General features: G+C 44.7%; 2 protein-coding genes and 1 non-coding gene across 3 annotated transcripts; 1 reads left to right on the forward strand and 2 right to left on the reverse strand.

The window, feature by feature from the left end:
• Positions 1 to 5066: 5066 nt before the first annotated feature.
• On the reverse strand, positions 5067 to 5148 carry TRNAS-UGA. The gene has a single exon. It is a non-coding gene; the product is annotated as a tRNA-Ser (tRNA).
• A 6539-nt stretch (positions 5149 to 11687) lies between these two features.
• On the reverse strand, positions 11688 to 14055 carry LOC124673403 (WEB family protein At2g38370-like). The gene is made up of 3 exons (XM_047209487.1): positions 13885 to 14055; positions 13375 to 13606; positions 11688 to 13233 (listed from the first exon to the last, which is right to left on the reverse strand). Exons 1-3 carry the CDS (start codon positions 14053 to 14055, stop codon positions 11975 to 11977), a joined length of 1662 nt encoding a protein of 553 aa, XP_047065443.1. The 3' UTR covers positions 11688 to 11974.
• A 5260-nt stretch (positions 14056 to 19315) lies between these two features.
• LOC124673404 (cationic peroxidase 1-like) lies at positions 19316 to 21357 on the forward strand. The gene is made up of 3 exons (XM_047209488.1): positions 19316 to 19531; positions 19636 to 19830; positions 20794 to 21357. Exons 1-3 carry the CDS (start codon positions 19316 to 19318, stop codon positions 21355 to 21357), a joined length of 975 nt encoding a protein of 324 aa, XP_047065444.1.
• Positions 21358 to 25160: the final 3803 nt, after the last annotated feature.

Consider the following 25160-nt stretch of genomic DNA (forward strand, 5'->3'; position numbering starts at 1 on the left):
ATCATAAGTACAATTATATATGTATCGGATGCAATCACCTTGCTAAAATTAGTATTGTACGGACTATGCATATATATATAGTCGATAAAATAGTTGCTAACCTTTTAGGATCAAAAAGAGGAGAAATCTTATCAAATAAAACCAAGTGGCATCCCTCTCACAAGCATTCCATCAAACACCTCTTGTGCACATGTAGAAAAAATGAGCTAGCATACACCTCCACCTTCACCACCAAGGAAAAAATGAGGTGGGGGGAGGGGGGTGGCTGGCTGCTTCTATATATATAGGCATGGCCCTTTTGTCGCGGGCCGTATTACGACCCGCGACAAAAGGGGTGCCGACAAGAGGCGCCAGCCCTCGGACCCCTTTTGTCGCGGTCGTAATACGGCCCGCGACAAAAGGGCGCGACAAAAGGCCCTGCCCGCTCCACATGGTTTCGGGGCGACGTGGCCAGACCATTTGTCGCGGGTGCAGGCGCGCCCGCGACAAAAGGCTCCCACGGAAGCCCTATTTTCCACTAGTGGACGTTGACTTTGCCCGAACGCTGAAGGCGCACCATCGTCAGTACCTTCCCCGGCTGGCCACTGTGCTCCGATCAGGACGTGGCAGGGGAGGGGCACACACGTAGCACTCGTACGTGGCTCAGCTTTTCGCTGATGCGTGTCGTTTAATTGTTGTAAGCAGTTTAAATCTCGGACCAGCAATATATGTATGTCTCGTTTGGTTGGTCCTTGATTGATTTGAGACACAGACAAACCTCGACTGGTGGCTGTTATGCATCGACAAAATAGAAGGCTCTCTTGTACCGTTCTGCCTAATTCATGGCGGAGATTGGTGACGTGGATGGGAGGGAGGACACGTACGTGCGCCCATGTCCTGCGCGTGTATATCCTGATTAATCTAAGGATCTGTCGAGCTCGAAACATGCACGCATATGCATGGTGAGGTTTTGGCCGGTGTCGTATGATCTAATTTGGTGGACATTAGTTTACTCTAGTTTTGTTTGTTTTGGTGTAACTGTGGAAGTCAATGTTACGTATGTACACCGAGAGCGACCAGTGACGATCGATCTAGGATTCTAGGGGTAAGATGCACGTGGCCTGATATTAGGTAATTCTGGCCGGCCGGTCTCTCAGAGAACTGTGATGTCCCTCGGTGCTTAGAGGAGCCAAGGACTCAAGGTTGGCAGGATATTTCTCAATGCACGCAGTCGGTGTTCCTGGCGTAACCAACAAGCACAGTTCACCGGTGCTGTTATGTGTGAAGCTAATGGGCTCTCAGAAAACAACTCATGGCTTGCCCCGATGGTTCTCTTATGCATTCTATTCAAATAGTCCACCAATCAACACATAATCTTCAGCAGCAGTAGAAGAAAATTTACAAGTAATGAAAATTCCAGACACTTCTTTTTGCCACCTAGCGATATGTCGATAACTACAAGCACTCGAGCGAGCTGAAGATGCACCATCGTCCTCATCCGTCTGTCACCGGAGTCGAGCTAATCTTATCGTTGTAGGGCTTGTTCTAGTAGATAGCTGAAAAGTCGCCGTGCTAAGATACCAAAGAACCAACACACAAGAGAAGCTACCGTTGCCGATAAAAAGAAGCGTATATCAAAATGAAGACCGAACAAAACCAGCGACGCCCGTCGGAGTGGCATACACACACCTCTGCATGAGGTCCAACAATGCTAAACGCATCGCTCAGACGGGGGCTAGATGGGTAGGAATTTATTCTATCTTCAGAGAGTTGTCGCCCTCAAGCTTCCTCCCTCAAGCTTCCTGAGTAGGATACAAACTCCAACTAAAGTGAAAAAAATATATCAAGAAAGAGGGCCCTCCCACTCACAAGGACCGACATCAACTACACCTCCATGGCCCAAAGGCCATGCGAGGCGATAAAGTCGGCAGCGGGATCGACCGGAGGTAGGATACCCTATCACCTTGTCTCATGAGCAATGTTTAAAATAGCACGCTAAGAGAAACTGGGGCGGCCTACTCCTAATGCTATGCACTCTATATCATGTTAATAATGTGCAATACTTGAAATTATTTTTTGGATAAAAATACTAGACATAGCCTAAAAATTGATATGGTGCTTTTGCTCATAGGTGCATATGATCCCTTTATTTAAAATGCATTTTAAAAATATTTAAATTTGTCAAAAAATTCAGAAAAATGTTGCACATACATCTGCACATCATACATGTTCACGAAGTCATTTCAGAAAAAAGTGAATTGTTATGTGTCTAGTGCAAAAATGAAAAAATTACATGCTAAATAAGGCTTTTTGCTAGGCATTTGCTTGTCTTTTTTGCACATGCCAGGAAAAATATCATTTTACTATGGGACTGTAAGCGAGAACACAGGATGTGGAGATATGTCTAATTTTTTCACCAAATTTTTTAATATTTTAATATTTGCTTTTTTGGGTAAAGGGAGCATATGCAACTCAGATTAAAAAAGCATTTCTGCCTAAAAAGTAAATATTTCAGAAAAATAACCACATACAATATTTCTTCAATCGTCTATAAGCATAACATCAACATCCCACGGGGCTACAATGTAGCATATATTACTTACTAAGAACGTTAGCATTAGCAATGTCATCTTCGAATCAAAAGAGAAACCAACATATCGCAGTTCATAACCCTAACAAACAGAAAGCAAGGTCCTATTTTCTTATGTAGGAAAAAATCAGGTATTCATGCCAATTGGTTTTCAAAATAAATAGCGTGCTAACGTTATGACATTCGCAAATAATGTCGTAGTGAGCACAGCTATTAAACTTCAGTGTAGGCTCTCTAAATATGCTATAGCGCCTCATTAGCGCCAATATAACATCTTTTTTTGTGCTGCCCGAAGCAACTTTTTCAGAAAAAAGTGAAAAAAAACCAGGAAACGGGCCCTCCCGCTCACAAGGACCGACATCAACTGCGCCTCCATGGCCCTAAGGCCAAGGGAGGCGAGAAAATCGGCAGCGGGATCGACTAGAGGTAGGATACCTTATCGCCTTGTCTCATGAGCAATGTTTAAAATAACATGCTGAGAGAAACAGGGGCGGCCTACTCCGAATGCTATGCACTGTATATCATGTTAATAATGTGCAATACTTGAAATTGTGTTTTGGAAAAAAGTACTAGACATAGCCTAAAAATGCATATGGTGCTTTTGCTCTTGGCTGGGTGCATATGCTCCCTTTATTTAAAATGCATTTTAAAGATATTTAAAGTTGTCAAAAAATCCAAAAAAAAATGTTGCACATACATCTCCACATCCTACATGTTCAAAACAAAAAGTGAATTGTTATGTGGCTAGTGAAAAAATGACAAACTTTCATGCTAAAATAAGGCTTTTTGCTACGCATTTATTTGTCTTTTTTGCACAGGCCGCAAAAAAATATCATTTTACTATGGGACTGTAAGCCAGAACATAGAATGTGGAGATAATGAGATATGCCTGAATTTTTTCTCTAAATTTTTAAATATGTAAATATTTATTTTTTTGGGTAAAGGGCATATGCACATGGGATCCAAAATGCATTTCGGCCTAAAAAGTGTCTTATTTTTTTCATGCTGCCCAAAGCTAGTATAACAGCCACTAGTAAAAAAGTACTATAACTCATTTTCACAAAAGGTATCTTAATTTTATTTAAATTCGAATGTATTTATACACGATATTGAAATTCAGATAAAGTTGAAATATTTTTGGTGAGACGGAGGGAGGGAGTAGCAACAGAAAAGAATTGACGAGGATAATCCGTTTCTGGTTCTTGCGAGGCGGCGGAATGCAGTTGTACCAATTTGAACAGACTGGTCCGTCAGGATTCAGGTTTTAGGCGTTTAGCTCCATGCACACAACGTGGTTTGCCTGCGTGACACCGACGGCGGAGGCAAAGGCAGGCGCGCACGAGGCTGCCTACCTGCGGTGGTTTCTCTCATCGGTCTTCAGAATTCAAACTGGTCTGCAGGCATGTTTGGACTTGAAACAGCTTGCCACTGTTCGTTCTCATGACCATGAAGAACGCTGTGGTGAGTAACGATTTGAGGGGTGGAAGTGTTTCTCTTGCCACTCTCATGAGTCCTGAGCATGAAGAACACTGCACTGAGTAATGTTTTGAGGTGCGAAAGTATTGTTCTTAGAACTTCATGATGCTGAATAAATACTTTTCTTTTGACAATCAATATGTTGAGCATAGACTTTTTTTTTTGACAATTAATACATGTGGTGACTTCGTCAATCTCAAACCTCGTTGGATCAATTGTTGAACTCAATGTGTCAAAGGTACTCATAGGGGTAAGATGTGCGTACGTGCGTTTATAAGGGTGAAAGTATATACACATCTATGAGCGTCTGCGTTTATATACCGTTTTGCAAAAAAAAATGTACCACATATATTCATGACCAGCGATGATAGAAACATGGAAAAACGGGGATCTCCACGCCGGGGCACGTGCGGCAAAGAGTTACATTTGCGCTCACCCAAATGGGCCGATCCATTAAGGGGCCGCTGTTTATTTATATCTGGCTGAGACTTCTGGGTTATTTTTTCTGATTTTCTGGCTTTTGGAGATTTTAAAATTCGAATTGAAAAATTCAGGTTTTTAGATTAAAAATATTTTTAAACTTAAAAAGGTTTAGATTAATGTGTAGTTTAGAAAAAACTAAAAAGAAACCAAATACCCAAAAACATAGAAGGCCCCGCTCAGTACAAATCCAGATTATAAAACAATTTAGAGAAAACCTGAAAAACATGATGGAATAAACAGAAAACCAAAAGAAACTATCAGAAAATTGCAGGAAACCTCAGCATGAGCATGCACGAGCAAAATTCTTCCAGGAGAAAAGAAAAAATAAAATTAGGGACATTTGCAACATAAGTACATTTCAGCAAGGAAGCAAAATGACCCAAAATATTAAAGGCCCAGCCCAATGGGAATTCTTTCGGCAGAAAAGAAAAACTAAAATGGAGGATATTTTGCAACACAAGTACAGTCCAGAATGTGGCCCGAAACACCCAGCCCAACACAAGTACATTCTGGTAGAGAAGGAAAAATAAAAAGCCAACGTCGACAGCAGGGATCGAACCTGCGCGGGCGTAGCCCAACAGATTTCAAGTCTGTCTCCTTAACCACTCGGACATATCGACTTCTTGTTAAGCAGTCCCCTAATTATGTATATTTACTATATAAAAGCCACAGATTTTGAACATGTGTTTTTTTTTCATTTATCGAACTCGTTTCCTCATTCATTTGAAACGAGTTTTTGACGTTACAACACTCCGCCACGCAGCACGAAGTAGAACGGTGGAAGACACCAACATTCCTCTCTTATTTTTAAACAGAAGGCTCGAAAGCCCAGCTTTGAATTAACAAAGCCATCAATCGGCCAGGAGTTACAACAGGACACCACACCACACACGCACACCACGGCAGGACAGATACACGGGTACATACAGAACGAATTACAACACTGCACTACGAGCGAGGATAAGCTTGCAGGAGTGCGGACCGCCGCTGTTCGACACCAAGGACACCGACCGGAGGCACGGCGAGGCACCGCCGGAGCGGAATTGTAGTCTTGATTCCGAGGAGACAGCCGGAACTCCGAGCACCGGAAGCACCAACCTGTTCTCATGCCGAAGAGGGCCCTCGCCCTCTCGCCCGGTTCGAAGGCGTCGAACCATCGGACATGAGAGAGGCTCACCCGAGAGCCGCAGAGGTGTTGGGCTCCGGACCCGACGCCACCCCGGAGAGACTACCTTGACAAGGATCACACCATACCGGCCGCACCGCCGAGCACTTGGACATCCACCAACGACGAGAAATCCGCCGGGAGCACCTCGCAGAGGACGGGCGGACGGTCGTCGACGCACGCATACGGGCTAGAGATCACCGCAGCTGCTCAAGGACCGACATTGCCCAAAGCCGCAACCTTCAGCTCCGCCAACCTACCGAAACCTCCCCGGGCGGCGCCTCCAAGAAGGTCACGGCGCAGCAGCCGCGTCGCCGCCACCCAATCAACAAGATTTTGGACTTTCGTCCGGGAGGTGGGGGAGGATGAGCAGGAGCCCGGGACGGCGGCCTACTACCTCGGAACCGACGTGAACCGTAGCTCCACGCCGCGGACGCCGCCCGTCGCCGCCTCACATCCCGAGGAGTCGAGGACGCCGGACCGAGGCACCCACCACGATGCCCGCCGCGAGACATCGGGGGAGACGAACCAGCCGCCCTCGCCGCTCGCCGACCTCGACGCATCGAGGCCACCCACCCGAGGCAGCCCCGATGAGGCCCGGACCTAGGCCCGGATCCGGGCCCGCCGCCGCCACCCATGGCCACGGCGCGCGCCGTCGCAGGGCCGCGCCAGCCGGCCAGAAGCCAGAAGCTACGCCGCCACCCCGCCGGAGAAGCGCCTTCACCGCGCCGTGGTCAGGCCACCGCGCCGCCGCGCCAGACGAGAAGCACGGCGCCCCCGCCGACCGCGCCGGCCCGTGCCACCACAGCCACACAGGGGAGAGAGAAGCCCCGCCGCCGCCGGCGCCCCGGGGCTTTGCCCGGCGACGCCCTTTGGCGGCGGCGAGGGAGGGGCGGGGGGAGGAGGGGCTGGAGTTGGGGAAGGCTAGGGTTTCGCCCTGCGCTCGCGGGAGCGACAGGACGAAACGGGGGGACCACATTCCTCTCTTACATAGTGCGGCGAGATTCTTAGCGATGTCAGCCTCGCTACCTTACAACTTCGAGGAAGTAAACACTAACAGAGCATACCACACTCTTTAGGCCACGAAGAGATGCACGATCTTCTGAACATGTTGTGAGCACAATGGACAAACAAGCTGACTCCTTTCTGCTGGGTTTTGACGAAATATGCGAATATCTATACCAATATAAAAAGACACAGAGGGGGAAGATCCAACGGATCCTGACCGTTCAACGAAAATCCAACGGTGACTGACACTCCCGAGTTTCGTGGTAAAACAGTGTCCGTCCCGTTCCGTCACGGGCCCTCGCACAAATTGCGCCTCATCAAGTCTGAACCGCACCGAGCTAATCAATTCCCCTCATTTTTTCGACCAACCAATCTCGCGAGCACAGAGCACTGCCCTCCGCCGCCGTTGCGCTACTCGCTGCCGCCGCCTCGCCCTCAGCCGCTGCCACGCCGCACGTTGCCGGCGTCCTGCAGGGCACCACGCGACTGTGTCCACCGCTGCCGGACTGCCCGCCACAAGCACAGAGAAGTGGGCGCGTTCCCGCGGCGCCGGACGCACGCGCGAGCGTGACGAGCGCATCGGATAACATGTAGAGTTGGAGCTCGGCAGCAGGCCGGATCTTCGGCAAAGCCACCCTGTAGGATGCCCGTCATGGCAGCGGGAAGCACTGCCTCTCGTCGCGGTGACGGCCCCGACAGCACGAAGGGCAGTTGGTGCATGCGGCGTTCACTCTCTAGGTGAATTTGTACTCCCTGATGTAAAGTGCGCATATTTAGGTGATGTGAATTTCCAATGTATTGCATTGACATCCCCTGCTCTCACAAATTCCAGCGGGAAAATAGCCGACGAACCATATGATGAATTCTTTTGTTTTGATATTTTACTTAAAATGCTTGTTGCATGTATAAAAATAAAAACATCGTACAAAATAGAGTTTCTCTTGTCTCTAGCTTTCAGATCAAACAACGCTTCTTACATATTATGCTCTGCTAGCAATATTTTTTTTCCCCTGAAACAACTTTCGGATTTTGGTACCAACAGACAATATTTCATTAAGTTCAGTTTCAAATCCTGGCTATATATTTGCCACATGCAAAGTACAGACACACACACCAGATTTATCCTTTTTACATTCTTTTGGTTATGATTCCTTATCACCTGCACAAGATGGAAACAAGCATGCACCAGAGTGGAACTCATAATTGCTGGATGTCGAGTACAAAATTTTCCCCTTGGTGCAATGACATAACCAGCATAACATTTTCACTTTTAATGATAGCCACCTGGCAATAAAATGGTCAAAGAATCAATTCAATCTTAGAGCTAAGTGCTCCCTATTGTGATTGGGATTTACTTCTTCTATATCGTAGTACGACAATATTTCATTAAGTTCAGTTTCAAATCCTGGCTATATATTTGCCACATGCAAAGTACAGACACACACACCAGATTTATCCTTTTTACATTCTTTTGGTTATGATTCCTTATCACCTGCACAAGATGGAAACAAGCATGCACCAGAGTGGAACTCATAATTGCTGGATGTCGAGTACAAAATTTTCCCCTTGGTGCAATGACATAACCAGCATAACATTTTCACTTTTAATGATAGCCACCTGGCAATAAAATGGTCAAAGAATCAATTCAATCTTAGAGCTAAGTGCTCCCTATTGTGATTGGGATTTACTTCTTCTATATCGTAGTACGACAATATTTCATTAAGTTCAGTTTCAAATCCTGGCTATATATTTGCCACATGCAAAGTACAGACACACACACCAGATTTATCCTTTTTACATTCTTTTGGTTATGATTCCTTATCACCTGCACAAGATGGAAACAAGCATGCACCAGAGTGGAACTCATAATTGCTGGATGTCGAGTACAAAATGCATTAGATGCACGACATGAGTTATTTCTCTGGACGTGGGGAGTCAGACTGGATTTTTAGTGTAATCATCCATAATCTCGATGCTTGAGTTACAAATTGCTTTAATACATGTTGCCAAAGTTGAAGAGATTCAGATTTCTACCTTCTTCAAAAAGTACCTTGTTTTGTTTTCCCATTGCAGATCAAATTTCTGTATGTTACTGTGTCTTTGGAATTGGAATATAGTGGTACTCCACACCATTCCTCTTTCTTATTGTGCACTCTTTAATCTTGGTTGATGTATCTATCCATAGAAAAACCTCTTAGCTATATTGTGAGGTCATCAATATTGGAATATACATATTTCAATCATAGAGAACACAAATCTATATTCAATTTGGGAAATATTGCAAAACACGTGCATTGCACGTGCAAGATTACTAGTGATGGTAAAGAAGCTGATATTTAAGTGCACGAAGAGATGAACGAGCTTCTGAATATGCAAGTGCAATCAGCCGAAATGCATGTAAAGAACCCGTGACATCCATTGCTCATCCAACGCAGGGGAACGACCAAAGACGAAAAACCCCAACATTTGGCCAAATTCAGCCGTCTTGCGCCGCCTCGCGCAGCGCGACGGAGGCGAGGGTTTGACGGGGGAGCGGCACCGCGGAGGGAGGGGTGAGCTCGACTGCGTCGCGGATGAGAGGCAGGAGCTCTTCTCAGCCTCTGTCGCGCCATTCTCGATCGGGGTCCGGTGATTCTGCCGCTGGTCGTCGACGAAGCCGCTGCCGCCACCGGTGTCTTCGACCGCGCTGGAGGACTGCAATATAATTCAGCTCGCGGGACGGACTGAGTGTCCTCCGCGGCCGCGATCGGAGGGTGGCCAGTCCGCCGGTGCCACCGGAGAAGCTGAAGAAGATACAACGGCATCGAGTATTGAGTCCGCCTATTCTTCACCACGATTTCGCCAGCCATCGGAGGTAATTTTAGGCGAAGATAAACTATTTTCCCCTGTTGTTCGAAAGATTTTTCGTCCATAACTGTGATTATACGCTCTTATATACAGTACTTGGGAAGTAAAAGCTAAACCTAGTGGTCGTGTGCCGTGTATGTGTGTGAAATCTGAACCTGCTGAACCCAGTTGTTGAGTAAACACCAATGTTAAGCATTCCTTTTGCCAATGGAAAGCTTGTCAGTCCTCGAAAACTTCAGATTTTACTGGATCACAACTTCCCATTTGTTTTATAGTCTCTCCCTTGTGCTAAAGATGTATAAATGCTGCTGAAATCATGCTAAAATTCATCTAATAAAGCTCAAAGTTGCTCAAAATCCGAACTTCCCAGATATTTTTTTTAAATGCAGTATGTAAAATCTATCAAGTAATGTATTCTGGCAAAGTTTCATTGATTTTTTTCATACGATTTGTGAACTAAGAGCATTTCAAGTTACAGTTCTAAAATTTGAACTTACCTGCAGTATATAAAATCAATCAAGTTATGTATTCTGAGAAAGTTTCATTGAATTTCGACATAGAATTTGTAAACTAAGAGCAGTTCAAGTTTCTGTCCTAAATTTTGGAATCAAAATTGGAACTTCCCAGAAAACTTGAAAATATTCCAGTCATCCATTGCGTTATGTATACTGGGAAGATTTCATTGATTTCGACATATGGTCTGTGAATAAACAGAAAGTAAAGTTTCAGACCGAAAATAGCCAAGTTTGCAATGATTTTGCCTTTGGTCGCTCACACTCGTTGGATCAGCAATGGATGGCTGAGATGTGGACTAAGCCTCACAGTGACTTATTATGACCAGCACGTCACTGAAGCTGAGTCTGTGGCATTTCTGCTTCGTCAAAACTAGTATTACAATCAAATCAGCGTATCAGGCAATTATAAATATCCAAGCAAGAAAGAAATCCAGATAGGAGTTCACCGTCTACGTCATCATGGCGGAGAGAAGCATTGACTTACTGTGGAAAAGACTATGGGCCTTATCACTGCCGGCTAAAAATCTGCATTTCTTATGGCATCGCACAAATAAAAGCCTCTTCCACTGATGATGAAATTAAGGAGAAAGGGAGTAGAGTTGGACACAAGATGTCCAATATGTTACTGACCGGATGAAGAGTAGCCCAAATGGAGGAAACATGACAACTTGTTAATTGCCCCAATGCACATTCTTTATTGTATGAAATAATTCAACATGACGAGGAGACATGTATGAAAACATGTGTGCTGCTATGGTTATGGTGGTCTGAGAGGAACAAGGCTAATCGGGGAACTAATATAAGAAGCACTCATGACATCCTGTTCTCTCCTCAGTTTCACCTCAATGATTACTCAGTATGATGAAGAAGAGGAAGGAACAGAAATAGAATAAACTGCAGGTTTGGACTCTTTCCCCTACAATTTTTTTGAAAATTAATACTGATGGAGCTTTCAGACAAGCATCTTGCTCTGGTGGGTGGGGTTTTCCCATTAAAAATGAGCAAGGTGTAGCACTATTGGCGGGAGCAGGAACCTGTAGTTTGTTGCTGACCCTAACCATGCTGAAACTGCAACAATGGTCTATGCGGTGCAAGATGCAGTCAGAATGGGTTGTTAAAAGTTCATCTTGGAAACTGATGCAGTGACACTCAAGAAGGCAATGACCAGCAGTATGTATGATAACTCATGGGTATGTGTTTTAATAAGATAGATCTTTTTCGACAAAGAATGAGAGAGATGAAATCTGTAATCGAGCATTCCTTTTAGTGTTTTAAAATAGAGGAGTGTCCAAGAACCTATATGGTAGCCGCACATTATTCAGCAGCATTTGGTGTGAGTCTGGAGCGGGTTAAATGTCAGGTCTGGCTTGGCCACTTCCTATAGTTTGTAAAAGAAATGGTTGATGGCTTTTGTCTAGCTTGTTCACTTAATGGACTGCATCTGTGTTCCTTAAAAAAAAAATTACTATTGCAGTGCTCAACAGTAACAGAACCATGCAGATAATCAAAACAGGCATGTTCACTCAGGTTGAACCAACCAAAGGGATCATACTCAGTCCTGGCACAACAGAGTAAGAAGGGTTTTGCCTGAAGATATCAGGATACTAAAAATCAATGACTTTCATAGTTCCATGTCCACAGGGCAGAAAGCAAACTGGACCGATGTGTTTCATGTCCAGAGGGTAGTCATGATACAAATTAAGCTAACTGAACTGATGTCTTCCATTTTCATAGAGCGCATGATACTAATCTAACTAGACTAATCAGCAACATCAGTCAGCGCTAGCCTGACACACATGGACAAACAGACATATACTCCTACGAACATTATACAGAAACATGGGACATGGAAATAGGTGTCACAATACTCAGTAACTAGCTAATATGGTTGCTGCAAAGTTAACATCACTTTTAATCGGATCCTCTCTTCTTCTTGCTCTTAGCTTGTTTTGCCAAGAAAACTGAAAGTCCAGTGAAGGCAAACTTCTTCCTCTTTCCAGAGAATTTCTTGTTAGCACTTGTATCACTGTTATACAAGATCGCCTGCCTCCTGTTCAGGATCTGACCAAGGGAGACATTAGAAGTTTCGCTCGTGTCATCCGAAACGCTTTTGTCATACCCATCAGGCCCCATTAGCTTCATACTCAGTATCTGCCCGATGGACAGCGTCGGCTTCAGGGAGTTACTTGAAACATCAACGATATCCGTGCAATGAGAATCTTTATGACGATGTGCTGCATGTTTGAACCTGGGAGAGCCACGGAGCGAGCGCCTCTTGTGTCCACTCTCGGATCGCCCTTTGCGAAGGGTCTCTTCCGCTGCAAACTTCCCTCGGTTGGCGGTATCAACCCTCTTCAGGGCCTCCTGTAGTGCATTCTTGCATTCCTCAACCTCCAATTTGGCTTTCTCTAGTCTTGTAAGTGATTCCGACTTTGATTGGTTTGCTTCATCAACATGGGCCATGGCAGCTGCAACCTTGTTCCTTGAGCTCTCATCGGCCTCTCGAGCCTTTGAAGCAAGCTCAAAGTACTCTTCCACTGAAAGGCTCACTCCATCTGTGCCCTGGAGATCTTCAGCCGAGGCTTCGCTGCTAAGCAGGGCCTTGATCTCGGCGAGCGCAAGAGCTTCAGCTGCTCTTGCTGCTTCTTCCATCTTCTTTGCTGCAAGACATCTCACTTCAGCAGTGCCGATGGTAGCCTTGGTCTGCTCAATTTCGGCAGCCAACATCATGGCTTCCAATTTCGACGCGTTTGCTGCATTCCTGAGCTGCTCTATCTCAGAAGTCATCCTCTTGATCTCGATGAAAATGCCCGAGGGATCTTCACGCCTTCTCTGCAGATCCTTGAGTGTCTGCACCTGCTGCGTGGTCTGGTCCAGCTCCTCCTCCAGAGAGGAGACCAATGTGGCATTAGAGGACACCTTCTCTCGGCGTCTCTCTACCAGCATCTTCTCCGTCAGAATGTCGTTGCGCAGCGACTCGATGGAGGCTCTTATGGCAGCCAGATCGCTCGTGGTTCTGTTCAGGTTTGATTTTGCCCGCTCAAGCTCCATGAGAACCGAGGCAGCAGGGTGATGGTGCTGCTCTTGTTCACCGAGACAGCAACACATCTCCACATCAGCTCCAGCATTTCCCTCGGGCAGCTTCTCTTCTTCAGGTTCTGCAGCAGGCACTTGAGTGGTACTACAGCAGTTCTCCTCGGGCTTCCGCTCTTGCTTACTCAGACCGCCACACATCTCCACATCAGCTTCAGCATTTCCCTCAGACAGCTTCTCTTCTCCATGCACTTCAGTGTCAGCGATAGAGCAGTTACCCTCCGGCTGCTTCTCTTCAGGTTCTGCAGGTTGCAGCATCTCAATTGTTTTCTTGAGTATCTTGAGCTTCAAATCCGCGATGACCCTCTTGGCGGACTCCAGTTCCTTGAGCACATCGAGCGTCTCCCTCTCCTTGACCCCGAGCTCCTTCTCCAGCTGCGCGGTCTGCTCCTCCAGGCTGACGCATTGCTCGTCGTCTTCAGCCCCCACCGCCGCACGCTGGTCCTGTTTCTGCAGGCCGAGAGGTCGGAAGACAGACCAAAATTAAACAGGAGAGACAAACTTCGGTGCTGCATTTCCTGCTCCGCCTCTAATTGAATGGCGAGGTACCAAAAAGTGTAGCGCGGTACAGGGATACGGGCATACGGCGTGTACTGTAAGAGTAGGGCGGAAGTAATGTACGGAGCAGGAAAATGTTTGTGCGGCGACACGGTTGCTGGACCAAGAAGGTAAATCGGGCGGAGATTAGGCGCGGTGAGGAGAGGGGAGAAGGTGCGGCTCCGGCTCACCTGGTGGTGCGCGAAGATGCGGCGGACGAGGTGGGAGCTCCAGGCGGCGCTGCCCCCGAAGCGGTCGACGGCCTCCCTCACCGACTCGAACGGCGCCGAGGTGTCGATCTCCGCCCTGCCGCCGCCGACCGCGGCCGCCGGGGGCATGTCGTGCAGCACCTCGCCGGTCATCGGGACCTGTTCCGTCCTTCTTCTCTCTTCCTTTTTCTCGGGCTGGGGTTCTTGGGTTTGGGCGGAGATGGAGGGGAAATGTGGGCTCGGGTTTAGTAGGTGCGGTTGACCCGCGGGCAGAGAGAGCCGTTTGGTGGTAGCCGTTGGCCTGATCTGACACTGACACTGCTGGTTCTTGCACGCAGAACACGGCGCCAAGCAGACCGGCGGTGCTATTTAAACCTGACGAATTGGATGCGAAATATAGCCAGTCCAAAACACTGCTCCCTTTGTTCTATATGAGTTTCAGTTTATCACATATATTCAGGTGCATTTATATTAAAAATGGTACAGTCAACAATGATAGGTCTCTTGTGTTTGATGGGAGATAGTGTGGAGGCTTAATGCAAGTGGGCGTTTTACTACCAAATCTCTTGTGTCTGATTATGTCTAGTAGAAAAATATGTTTTTGGTTCTAATAATAAATGGATTTGGAAAGCGAAGTTGCCTCTTGAGATCAATTTTTTTCTTTGGCAGCTCTTTCAGAATGCTATTCTCGCTAGAGATAATCTCAAGAAAAGGAATTGGCCTGGTTCAGCTATTTGTTCCTTTTGCAATGAACAGGCATCATTGAAGCAATTGTTTTTTATCTGTTCGCGTGCTAAGGTGATCTCGGTGGTTTTGGGGTATGTGTTGAATGTTTGTCGCTGCCCCAAATCACCATGGCAAAGTATTACTTGGTTGCATGTTTTCCTTCCTCATGGGGAAAGTATCGTATGCGGGAAAACAACAGGAGCAACCACTGTTGAAAATTGCGAGCCTCTAGAGGATGACGCTGATACATCATTTGATTTGTTTCGGGATCGTTTTTAGGCAGTTTGGAACACACCAGAAACCATATCACATTCGAGAACAAAAATTGCGAGGCCCCTGTTGTAACTTTTTTTTTGCATGTGTTCGTTTCTTCGTTTTTTGGCAAGTCTGTACAATGCTACGGAGGGAGATTGGATTAGGGGTGGGGTTGATCAGCGAATGGAAAGGGCGTCAGAGCTGCGTGCTGCATGTTAAGTGTTGCTTCAAATGTGATGTCGATTGTGCTAGTAACTGATAGGCTGATGATCATGGAGGGCTGACTCTTCCGTTTGCAATAACTTTAGGATTGGTTTCCTTTTGGTAGTAAGTGTCTGCTGGCTGTATTGGTGTTTTGGATATATCTATAATTAGGGGTAGGTTTTTTCCCCCGTAGTATGGCTTTCGATGGTTTTCTACCAAAACTTCCTTCTCATTCCATGTTTCATGTTTTTCTTTTTAGTTGTTGTCGCACCAAGAAAAAGAACCTCGTATTTCCATTGAGCAATTAATGGAAAGTGGAGTGATCCCGAGTGGAAAAAAATCAAAAACAATTCTTTGTTTCGTAAGTTTTAGGAGATAATGTCAACACATGGCTAGCATGGGTCACAAAGCAATCTGACATTTCTAGGCAATTGGAACCCATGCTGCAGCTCATGGCTAGCACTTATCACGAGACGATCCAATGGTTGGAATTTTTTTCAGTTGCAATCTCATTTGCAACTAGAAAAATCTCAGTTGCAACATGACTTAGAAGTCGAATTAAGCTAATTCGTTACCCTGTAATTGTAGTTCAATTTTTAAAAAAATATTACAACAAATTATGGAACAGAGGGTAGTAATTCCGTTTCTGCTCTGCAGAAATTTGTACTACTCCCTCAGGGTCACAACTTTTTTTAGATACATATGTATCTAGACGCTAAAATATGTTTAGATATTTTTTTTTAACGGTGGTAGTACCTTCAAACCCGGAAATACACTTTGATCTCAGATGCATATACTCCTTCTACTTGAAATGACATTTTGAAATGTTTTGAAAAATCGAACAAAAATTCCGCGCATATACGTCCATGTTGTATGTGTGCAAGCCAATTTTTAAAAGTCTCATTAAAAGCTATTTTTAGCACTAAATTTTCTTTTTTTTTACACACAACACAAACAATATCAATTTTTCATGAAACGGCTCCGTGAGCACATAGAATATTAAGATGTACGTGCGAATTGTTTATCAGTTTTTTCTGTAATGTACTTAAAACTCATTTAAAACAAACAAGAGGATCTACTCTGGGTCCAAAAACGCCTGTCCCATTTAGCTGCTGCATTGCAGCTTCTTCACGCAATGGACGAAAAAGCATCAGAGCTGAGCTGACGTAGGTGGTGGCCGACGAGTGATTCTTTAATCTTCGTGACGCGGGAGAGAGTGACATGCGGTTGCTGTACTGCGTGACATCCTACCTCACGCTACACTACACGAGCGTGCTGCATTATTACCACGGCGTCAGCCTTGCCGTGCCGACCGTCGGCGGCGCGCATCACGAGCAAGCAGTGAATCGAGCCGTTGGTTCCATGCATCATCTCACGGACCGCATCTCTATCTCTTCGGACATGATTTTGTTTTTTTAGAGGCATCTCTTCGGACATGATGAGTCGATGACAACGAGCATGGGCCTGGCTGGCTGGGCAAGACAACAGAGGACGAGTGTGGTAATAGTATCGAAGATACGAGCCCACTGAAAAGCCCACCCGCAGTCCATTCAGAACAATTTTGGGTCTTAAACAGGATGACGGTAGAGGATTCGGGCCGAAGCCCAATGTCAGAACTGGAAAAAAAATCTGGGTCCTAAAAAAAGTCGTCTGTTTGAAGTTTCATAAAAAATTGGAAAAACTCTAGGCGTTTTTTTTCTTTTCGGAAAGGTTTCAATAAAAGCAAAAAAATTACAACAAAATCTTTAAGATGTCGTTCATCTTCAACCTCCAGACCATGTCGACGGCGCGCCGCCGCTTCTCCCTGAGCCGTTTGGCGTTGTTGGTTGTGGACGGAAAATTGCCGAACGGCTCAAAAAGACCAGATATGTTCCCAAGATGAAGAAGAAGAAATAACCGTCGATGAAGCTCTTTGACGATCTGGTGATCCCATAGCCACAAGAAGTTCTCGAGAAATACCCCACTCCCACAAGTTTCTCAACGTCCCCGCCGAGATAAGGCTGAAGCCGGGGATACTTTATTGAAGAAGATGACGCCACCGCCAACACCACTTGAGTGACGCCCCACCAAACTTTAACCCTAAAATCATGAGGACGTAGCCCTCCTGCCGATGGGGACCGAGATCCACCCCGACTCCATGGGCCGAACACCGCAGAGGCAGATCGACGGCGGCGCCGTCAAGAGGTGACGCGTTTTTTTCCTCCAATGTACACAAAAATAACAGATCCCACAAATAAGATGGTTTTCCAATTTTGCACCGTCCACTTCCACAAATATGGAAAATTTTCATTTTTATGCAGCCTAGAATACATAATATTTTTCACCAGCTTTTTGGAGACATGTAGAAAGCACCAATATCTACGTCTTTGTTTTTTTCGAAGCTTCATAATATTGATGTCAAAAGGATTCAAAAAGAGGCTCCATGGAGCCTGTCCTCCAAAAGGAGGGATTATATATTGGAGCTTCTATTTGTCGCTTGATACATGAAGGAGGCGAGCTTTGTTTGTGGGTGACATAGAAAATATTGGTTTTATTTATTGTTCATAATAAATCTGAAAATTTATCACATTTCAAAAAAAATTATTAGTCAGATTAATAACAAATCAGTATTTTTGTTACGAAAAATGATATTGACATATGTCACAAAAGTTTTACGCATTTAAAAAATGTTCCTCCATCCTAAAATAATTGTTTTCCTTGTTATAAAAAAGTGTTCCAAAATACAAGAATTAGTGTTTCCCTGTAGATAAAATGTCCAACTATACGAATGATAAATATGAATTTCTTTTCTAAAACTACGAGAATATCTAATTTGATGTAGACAAACGATTTTGTAGAACCATGAACATTATTTTTAAAAATGTATATTTTAACATTAAGAAACAATAAAGAGAAGAAAAAAAAGGAGAACTGAAAAGAAAGAGATAACATATACAAGAAGAAACAAAACATAAGAATGCGCCTCCATTAGTCCGATCTCTACCTAGAGGCCAGACTTAAGGTTCTCTTTGATTCATAGCACATGACTAGAAAATTCTCCTTTGGTGATATTATTCATCCATTTGATTCTAATGAACAGAACATAGGGAAAATAAAGTATTTTTTTCTTCTTAAACCTCTTTCCAACATATTCTTATGCACAAAGAACAAGGCAAAGGGCACAAGGTAATGCCCATGACCTAGTCTTACATTTGCATTTGTTTTAGCCTTGATTTAATTGTAATTTTTAAGATTTCTTCACAATTTTACAAAGCAAACACCTAGTTTTTCAAAATTCTTCTACAATCCTTTGCTTTTCACATATTCTTTTCAAATTTCTATGTTTTTTTCTGTTTGGACATTTTTGAAATCCTGCAAACCGAAGAAGCCTAGAATAAAACCTAACAAAACAAAGACATTATTCAAGTTTAGACACAGTTTTGGAACGGAAGGCTCGGTTGTAAACTGATTTCCAGTGTCGGTGACCGCCTAATCCATGCTATCCATCAAGCAATTAGCCCAGGCGTCTCTTTCTACCAACGCATATCATGCATGCATGCCCATGCATGCTCAAAGGTGATGGCCAGGAGGTTGGAAAAACTTGTAAACATGCAAAACAAATCTAGACAGCTGGTTGCACTATTATGGTTTTTCTATACCATGCTGGAAGATAAACTATAGCAATCAGGTGGTTTCTTTTCGTGTTTAACTAACAGACCCGTCCGTTAGTCATCAGAAAGCTAAGTGTGGAGAGGATTGATCTGTCGGCCCGTATGCATAGAGCAGCTAGTCTCTGAAAGGAACGACACAATTTCGCAGTCACACCAACTTGCTTTAATAAGTAAACGCAGTACATAACTAATTTAGGTGGTTTAGGTATATATTTACAAACAAGTCGGCATCATTACACGCAAGAAAATAAATCACTTTCCACCATTAGAAAAAACACAATCCTGCCTGTCAATGAGCAATCATCGATAGAAAGGATAAGAAACTGGTCACTTCCTACACAAGCCTCGCACTGAGCAAATCCAAGATTGTCACCGGTTGGTAACGTGGCTAATTAGTCGTGACAGTGCAATCTATGAATCTCACCGATCGAGCTGCTATATATGAACACACATCTCCAATTCTACCTGGCTACATCACACACCAAATCAGTCACACCCGGGCATCAATTCTGATCGCTGGCTAGCTAGCCACTGCTACAAACTGTTAATTAGACAGTAATTCCTTGATTCCTCAGATCATGGCAGCGATTCTTGTCTGCTTCTCCGTTATAACCGCGGTGGCTTTGGCCGGCTCATCGGGTGCCTTCGGGCAGGAGCTCACCGCGGACTACTACGAAGAATCGTGCCCTCTGGCGCTGGCGACCATCAAGTTCGTCGTCGGCGCGGCCATCGTGAAGGAGCCCCGGATGGGAGCGTCGCTGGTCCGGCTGCACTTCCACGACTGCTTCGTCAATGTGAGCTCGATCAATCATCAGTTACTCCATGCCTGTCGAAGTACAAACATGCGTGCAGAAACATCAACTGAACCGTTTTTGTTGTACCGATCGAATGTCTTCAGGGCTGCGACGGCTCCATTCTGCTGGACGACACCGACGACATGATCGGGGAGAAGACGGCCAAGGCCAACAACATGTCGGTGCGAGGGTACGATGTAATCGACGCGATCAAGTCCGCGGTGAACACGGCCTGCTTGGGGAACGTCGTCTCCTGCGCTGACATCCTGGCGGTCGCCGCTCGCGACTCCATTGTTGCAGTAAGTTCAGATAATTCAGTAACCAGAAGATAAGAAATAGGCAGAAACTCAATTCGGCTCCCGGGTGCGTATGATCCCTCTACCATAAAAACATATTTCCAAGTGTTAAAAAATTTTGACAAAAAAATTTACACGTACATCTCCATAATATATGTGTATTCGTCAAGTTTCACGAAAATATGATATTTTTTGTAGTCTAAGCGAAAAAGAGAAAATTTATCTTGTGACAAGTTTTTGTTTCAGCACCGAATTTTGTCTTTTTTACACATGCCACATGACATGTCGATTTTTCATGAAACGACTTTGTGAGCGCGTAGCACATGAAGATGTACGTGCGAAATTTTTGTTTCAATTTTTTTGACATTTTAAAATGTGTCTAACATGTATTTCAAAATAAAGGGAGCATACGCACCCATATGCCAAAACATCACTCCCAGAAATAAGCAGCTTTACAACTACGAGCAACGTTTTTCCAACCTAACCGCACTTTAGTCGGCTACTTCATTTCCTAATTATTTTTGTTGCTGTCGGATCAGTTCAGCACTTCCTGTCTTTCTCTGACGACTTGCAGTACCGCCTTTTTATCTGAAGAAATCGATGCACATCAAGAAAATTGACTTAGTCCGTCCAAAATTAGAATGTGACTGGCACTCATATGATTGGTCGATTAGAGCAAGTACAATAAGTTCTATTCAGCTGGTTATAAGGATTAAAATAATATATTGTTGTCTAGTTGGAGGAGAGAGAGGAGGAGAGAGAAGAGGAGTGGGCTCTTATGCAATAGCCAGCTCTAACACGTGCTCCTAGGCACTATGTAAGAGTGAATGGTGGGTCATGCACTAATAAAGTAGTACAATTTTATAGCTCACAATTGTACATGCTGGTTCTAAGATGACTATAGATGACATGGCACTTGGCTTATAGCCAACAGTTGGCTCTACTATTGAACTTGCTCTTATGCAGCTCGGAGGAAGCTCGTACGATGTGCTCCTGGGCCGGCGGGACGCAACGACGGCGAGCCTGGACGACGCGGACGACAGCATCCCGAACCCGTTCATGGACCTCCCGGAGCTTGTGGCCAACTTCAAGTCCCAGGGCCTCACCCTGCAGGACCTGGTGGTGCTATCGGGCGCCCACACGCTGGGCTACTCCCGCTGCGTCTTCTACCGCGACCGCATCTACAACGAGAGCGGCACCCTGGAGCCGTCCTACGCGGCGTCGCTGGACGCGCGGTGCCCGCCCACCGGCGAAGACGAGCCGCTGGCGTCGCTGGATGACACGCCGACGACCATGGACACGGACTACTACCAGGGCCTGATGCAGGGCCACGCGCTGCTGCACACGGACCAGCAGCTGTACCGGGGTCGCGGCGGAGACAGCGACAGGCTGGTGCGACACTACGCCGGGAACCCGGACAAGTTCGCCGAGGACTTTGCTGCGGCGATGCTGAAGCTTGGCGGCCTGAGACCGCTCACCGGCGAGGAGGGCGAGGTCAGGGAGGACTGCCGGGTCGTGAACCAAAAGTGATCGATTAATTGTTGGTGGCGCGTTGCCATGGCAATCGAGCGGGTTTGGACGGATACAGAAAAACCAGATCCATGCCCAAATCCATCAGCCTCGCTCTGCCCCACCCAAGAAAGTATCCATGGGCATGGATGTCGCTTCAAATCCAAATCCGATGGATACCTGGATATCCATGCCCATAAAATTTGAGTACCATTTCAGCAATATTTCACTTGCATTTCATCAATAATAATCTAACATGAATATTTTGGCAGCATTTCGACATTATTTCAGTAGCATTTCAGCCGTAATTATGTCGACAATTCATAGAAATATCAAAGCAACAATATATCACATTATCGAGGAGGCGGAGCAATCAACGAAGATCCACAGTCAATGCGACCGGCGGAAGCCCTACCAGCACAAGGCGGTTCCGTGATTATTTAGAGTATAAAATCATTAAGGCTTAAATTAAGGGTGGTGATTTGGGCCTAAAAAGGACAGCCAATCATAGGTAAAATCGCATGTGTCACTGACATGTGGGTCCCACATGTCAGTTGGATATCCATCGAATATCCATGGAGCAAAAGCTTTGCCCGTGCCCGCTCCATGAATTATCGGATATCCGCCACATGAAATTCATGGACACAATCAACCCTCCATACCCGTGCCCGGTGGGTCGAATATCCGTGGATACCCGGATCCGTGGATAAAATTGCCATCGTGACTGGCGCGTGCTTAGATGCATGATTTAGTTTTGGAGAGTGCTTTGCTTGCGTTGCATTGCATGTACTTTCTTGATTTTGTCGGTGTTTAGCCATGTACTTAAACTCTTCTCGTTGGAGTTGCCAGATGTTTGATCATACTACTATTTTTTTTCTTTTAACAATCAATACCATATATATTTATAGTAACAAATGTGGAACGTTTGTGGTGTACAAGAGAGAGAGAGAGGAGGCTATCCAAGAAAACCAATCTAGGGTTTTGTGCCCCTCGATGGTGATGCCACTTATCCAACCGCCTTTCGTGACCTTAGGACCTTAGAGGTGCGATGGACCACGGCCTTTCGCCGGCGGGAGCTTTCAATTATTCCTTTTAGGTATTTGTGGTATCTTGTTTACAATGGTTGGGCGGCAGCTATGTCCTGAAGTTAGAATAAGGTCCTCCTTGCCATATCCACACCTAGCATCTATCACCGGTTAGCATCCAGCGACGCGTGCTGCAGTTATGCTTTAGTTATGTCAAACTACCCGGTCAACGAGCGATGCACTCCGTACAGGTCGCTGAGCATGTCCAACATGAGGTTTCCACCTCTAACGATGCATCCACCCATCCCAGAAGCTAGGGGCCTCGGCTCAAGATTTGTTTGTGTTGATTTTTACATCACCCCATTCAGCTATGTGTTGATTTTTACACTATTTTTTCGATGTGTTTGAATAAGTTTTTATTGTATTATCGGCTTTATCACAAGACACTAACCTTGGCTTTGAATTTCTGAAACCAAAATAGTTATAACACACATGTCTCACTTGAGACCAAATGTAAGTCAAGTATGAAGTAAGCAAAGCTACCCATGTAGATATAAAATTCAAATGAAACAATGTGGAAAGCCTTGGTTGTAATAAGTTTTCACTACCGGTCTTTCTAAATGGTGCAACATGTTGACCGATATGTTGTGTAGCAATTATATTTCTAACAAAAAAATTACTTCTCCTCATTGGTCTTTCAAAGTTTCTCATGAAAATCTTGCTGATAGATACATCAACAATATGGCTTTGATCAAATTGAAAAATCAGTAAATTATTTGCTAGATATACCTCTTTGAAGACGTTAGGAGAGTATGATGGTTGCATAACCTGAACAATATATTTCCCTGTATTTGGATGACTCTCAAACGTCTTTTCTTCTTGCTGTTCTGAATTATGTACATCTTCAGTTTGATGCTCTTCATCAACCGAACATTGTTGGGCTATATTTTTCTGTTGTTTACAATCATCGGTTTTATTGGCACAGAATTCATAGGGCAGCATGTAAGCTCCCTTACATCCAGAAAAGTCAAGCATGGTTGTTTCGCATTCACCATAATATTGCCCGATGAAGTTTGCATCTTTTGATTTAATAGAATCAGCAGATGTACTTTTTGATTCGGCTTCTATAACCGAATTAATCATACTAGCTGAGTCATTCTTATTTTCTTCATGGATGTTATTACTATGCAAAGCTTCTTCTTCTTGCTTCGATATTTCAGAGGGTTCAACTTGATTGTTGCATGGAGGAGAGGATTTGGTTTCTTCAACCAGGGTAACATTATCGTGAGGATTCTTCTTAATCTTTGCATGGAACACCTGTAGATCTTCCTCTTCAAGTTTTTTCTTGTACGCTTCATGCTCCTCCTTAAGATTCATTTCAAGTGCATAAAACTCCTCCTTGCGCTTATTTTTTTAGTACTGCATAGCGTTGGCGTTGTTCCTCCGATAAATCATCAAACGTAGTAACCTTATCGGCGTTAACCTCAGCTTGACATTGTTGCGCTCTGATGCTTGCTTTCTCTTTCGGCAATGAAGTGTTGCCAAAACTTTGTAGTTGTGAAGGACCTAACCTGATGTTGCATGCTTGACGCTCTTCTTCACGCTTCTTCTTGTATGATTCTTAAGCATGTATTGCTGCAAGATCACATGGATTTTCTTCTAGTTTCCGGCGAAGATCTTTAAGCTTCTTGAACTCAGCTGCAAGTTTTCCCCTACAATCAATGTTTTCATACGCTGCAGCACTAGATGAAGGCACCTGAGCTTCTATTAAATTTCCATTTATTCGGCTATAACCATTGTGGAGGTGTGGAGCCGAATTATGGGTATCCCCAGTTGCATATGGTACTAAAAAGTTAGTAACATAAGGTGTAGCATATGATGATTCAGGGTAATTGGTCAAATAGCTAGTAGGAGCATGTCCAATATCCATATCCATCGGCATGCATAAAGGTGAAACAATATATTGTGAACTATCTACCAATGAGATGAAACACTACCTATCTTGTATGCTACTGAAATTTATAACATTGGCTGTTTCATATTGATTAACTGAACTCAATATGTTGTTCATCGGCATATGAATTTATGGGGTTGATGCGCGTAGATGACACGTCCGTTGGGAACCCCAAGAGGAAGGTGTGATGCGCACAGCAGCAAGTTTTCCCTCAGTAAGAAACCAAGGTTATCGAACTAGTAGGAGCCAAGATGCACGTTGAAGGTTGTTGGCGGAGGAGTGTAGTGCGGCGCAACACCAGGGATTCCGGCGCCAACGTGGAACCTGCACAACACAATCACATAACTTTGCCCCAACGTAACAGCGAGGTTGTCAATCTCACCGGTTTGCTGTAAACAAAGGATTAGATGTATAGTGTGGATGATGATGGTTGTTTGCGAAGAACGATAAAGAACAATTGCGGTAGATTGTATTTCAGATGTAAAGAATAGGACCGGGGTCCACAGTTCACTAGTGGTGTCTCTCCCATAAGATAGCAGATGTTGGGTGAACAAATTACGGTTGGGAAATTGACAAATAAAGAAGGCATAACAATGCGCATACATATATCATGATGAGTACTATGAGATTTAATCGAGGCATTACGACAAAGTACATAGACCGCTATCCAGCATGCATCTATGCCTAAAAAGTCCACCTTCGAGGTTATCATCCGAACCCCTTCCGGTATTAAGTTGTAAACAACGGACAATTGCATTAAGTATGGTGCGTAATGTAATCAACACAAATATCCTTAGAAAAAGCATCGATGTTTTATCCCTAGTGGCAACAGCACATCCACAACC

Source organism: Lolium rigidum, chromosome 7 (genome assembly GCF_022539505.1).
Source record: "Lolium rigidum isolate FL_2022 chromosome 7, APGP_CSIRO_Lrig_0.1, whole genome shotgun sequence".
NCBI classification, from domain to species: domain Eukaryota; kingdom Viridiplantae; phylum Streptophyta; class Magnoliopsida; order Poales; family Poaceae; genus Lolium; species Lolium rigidum.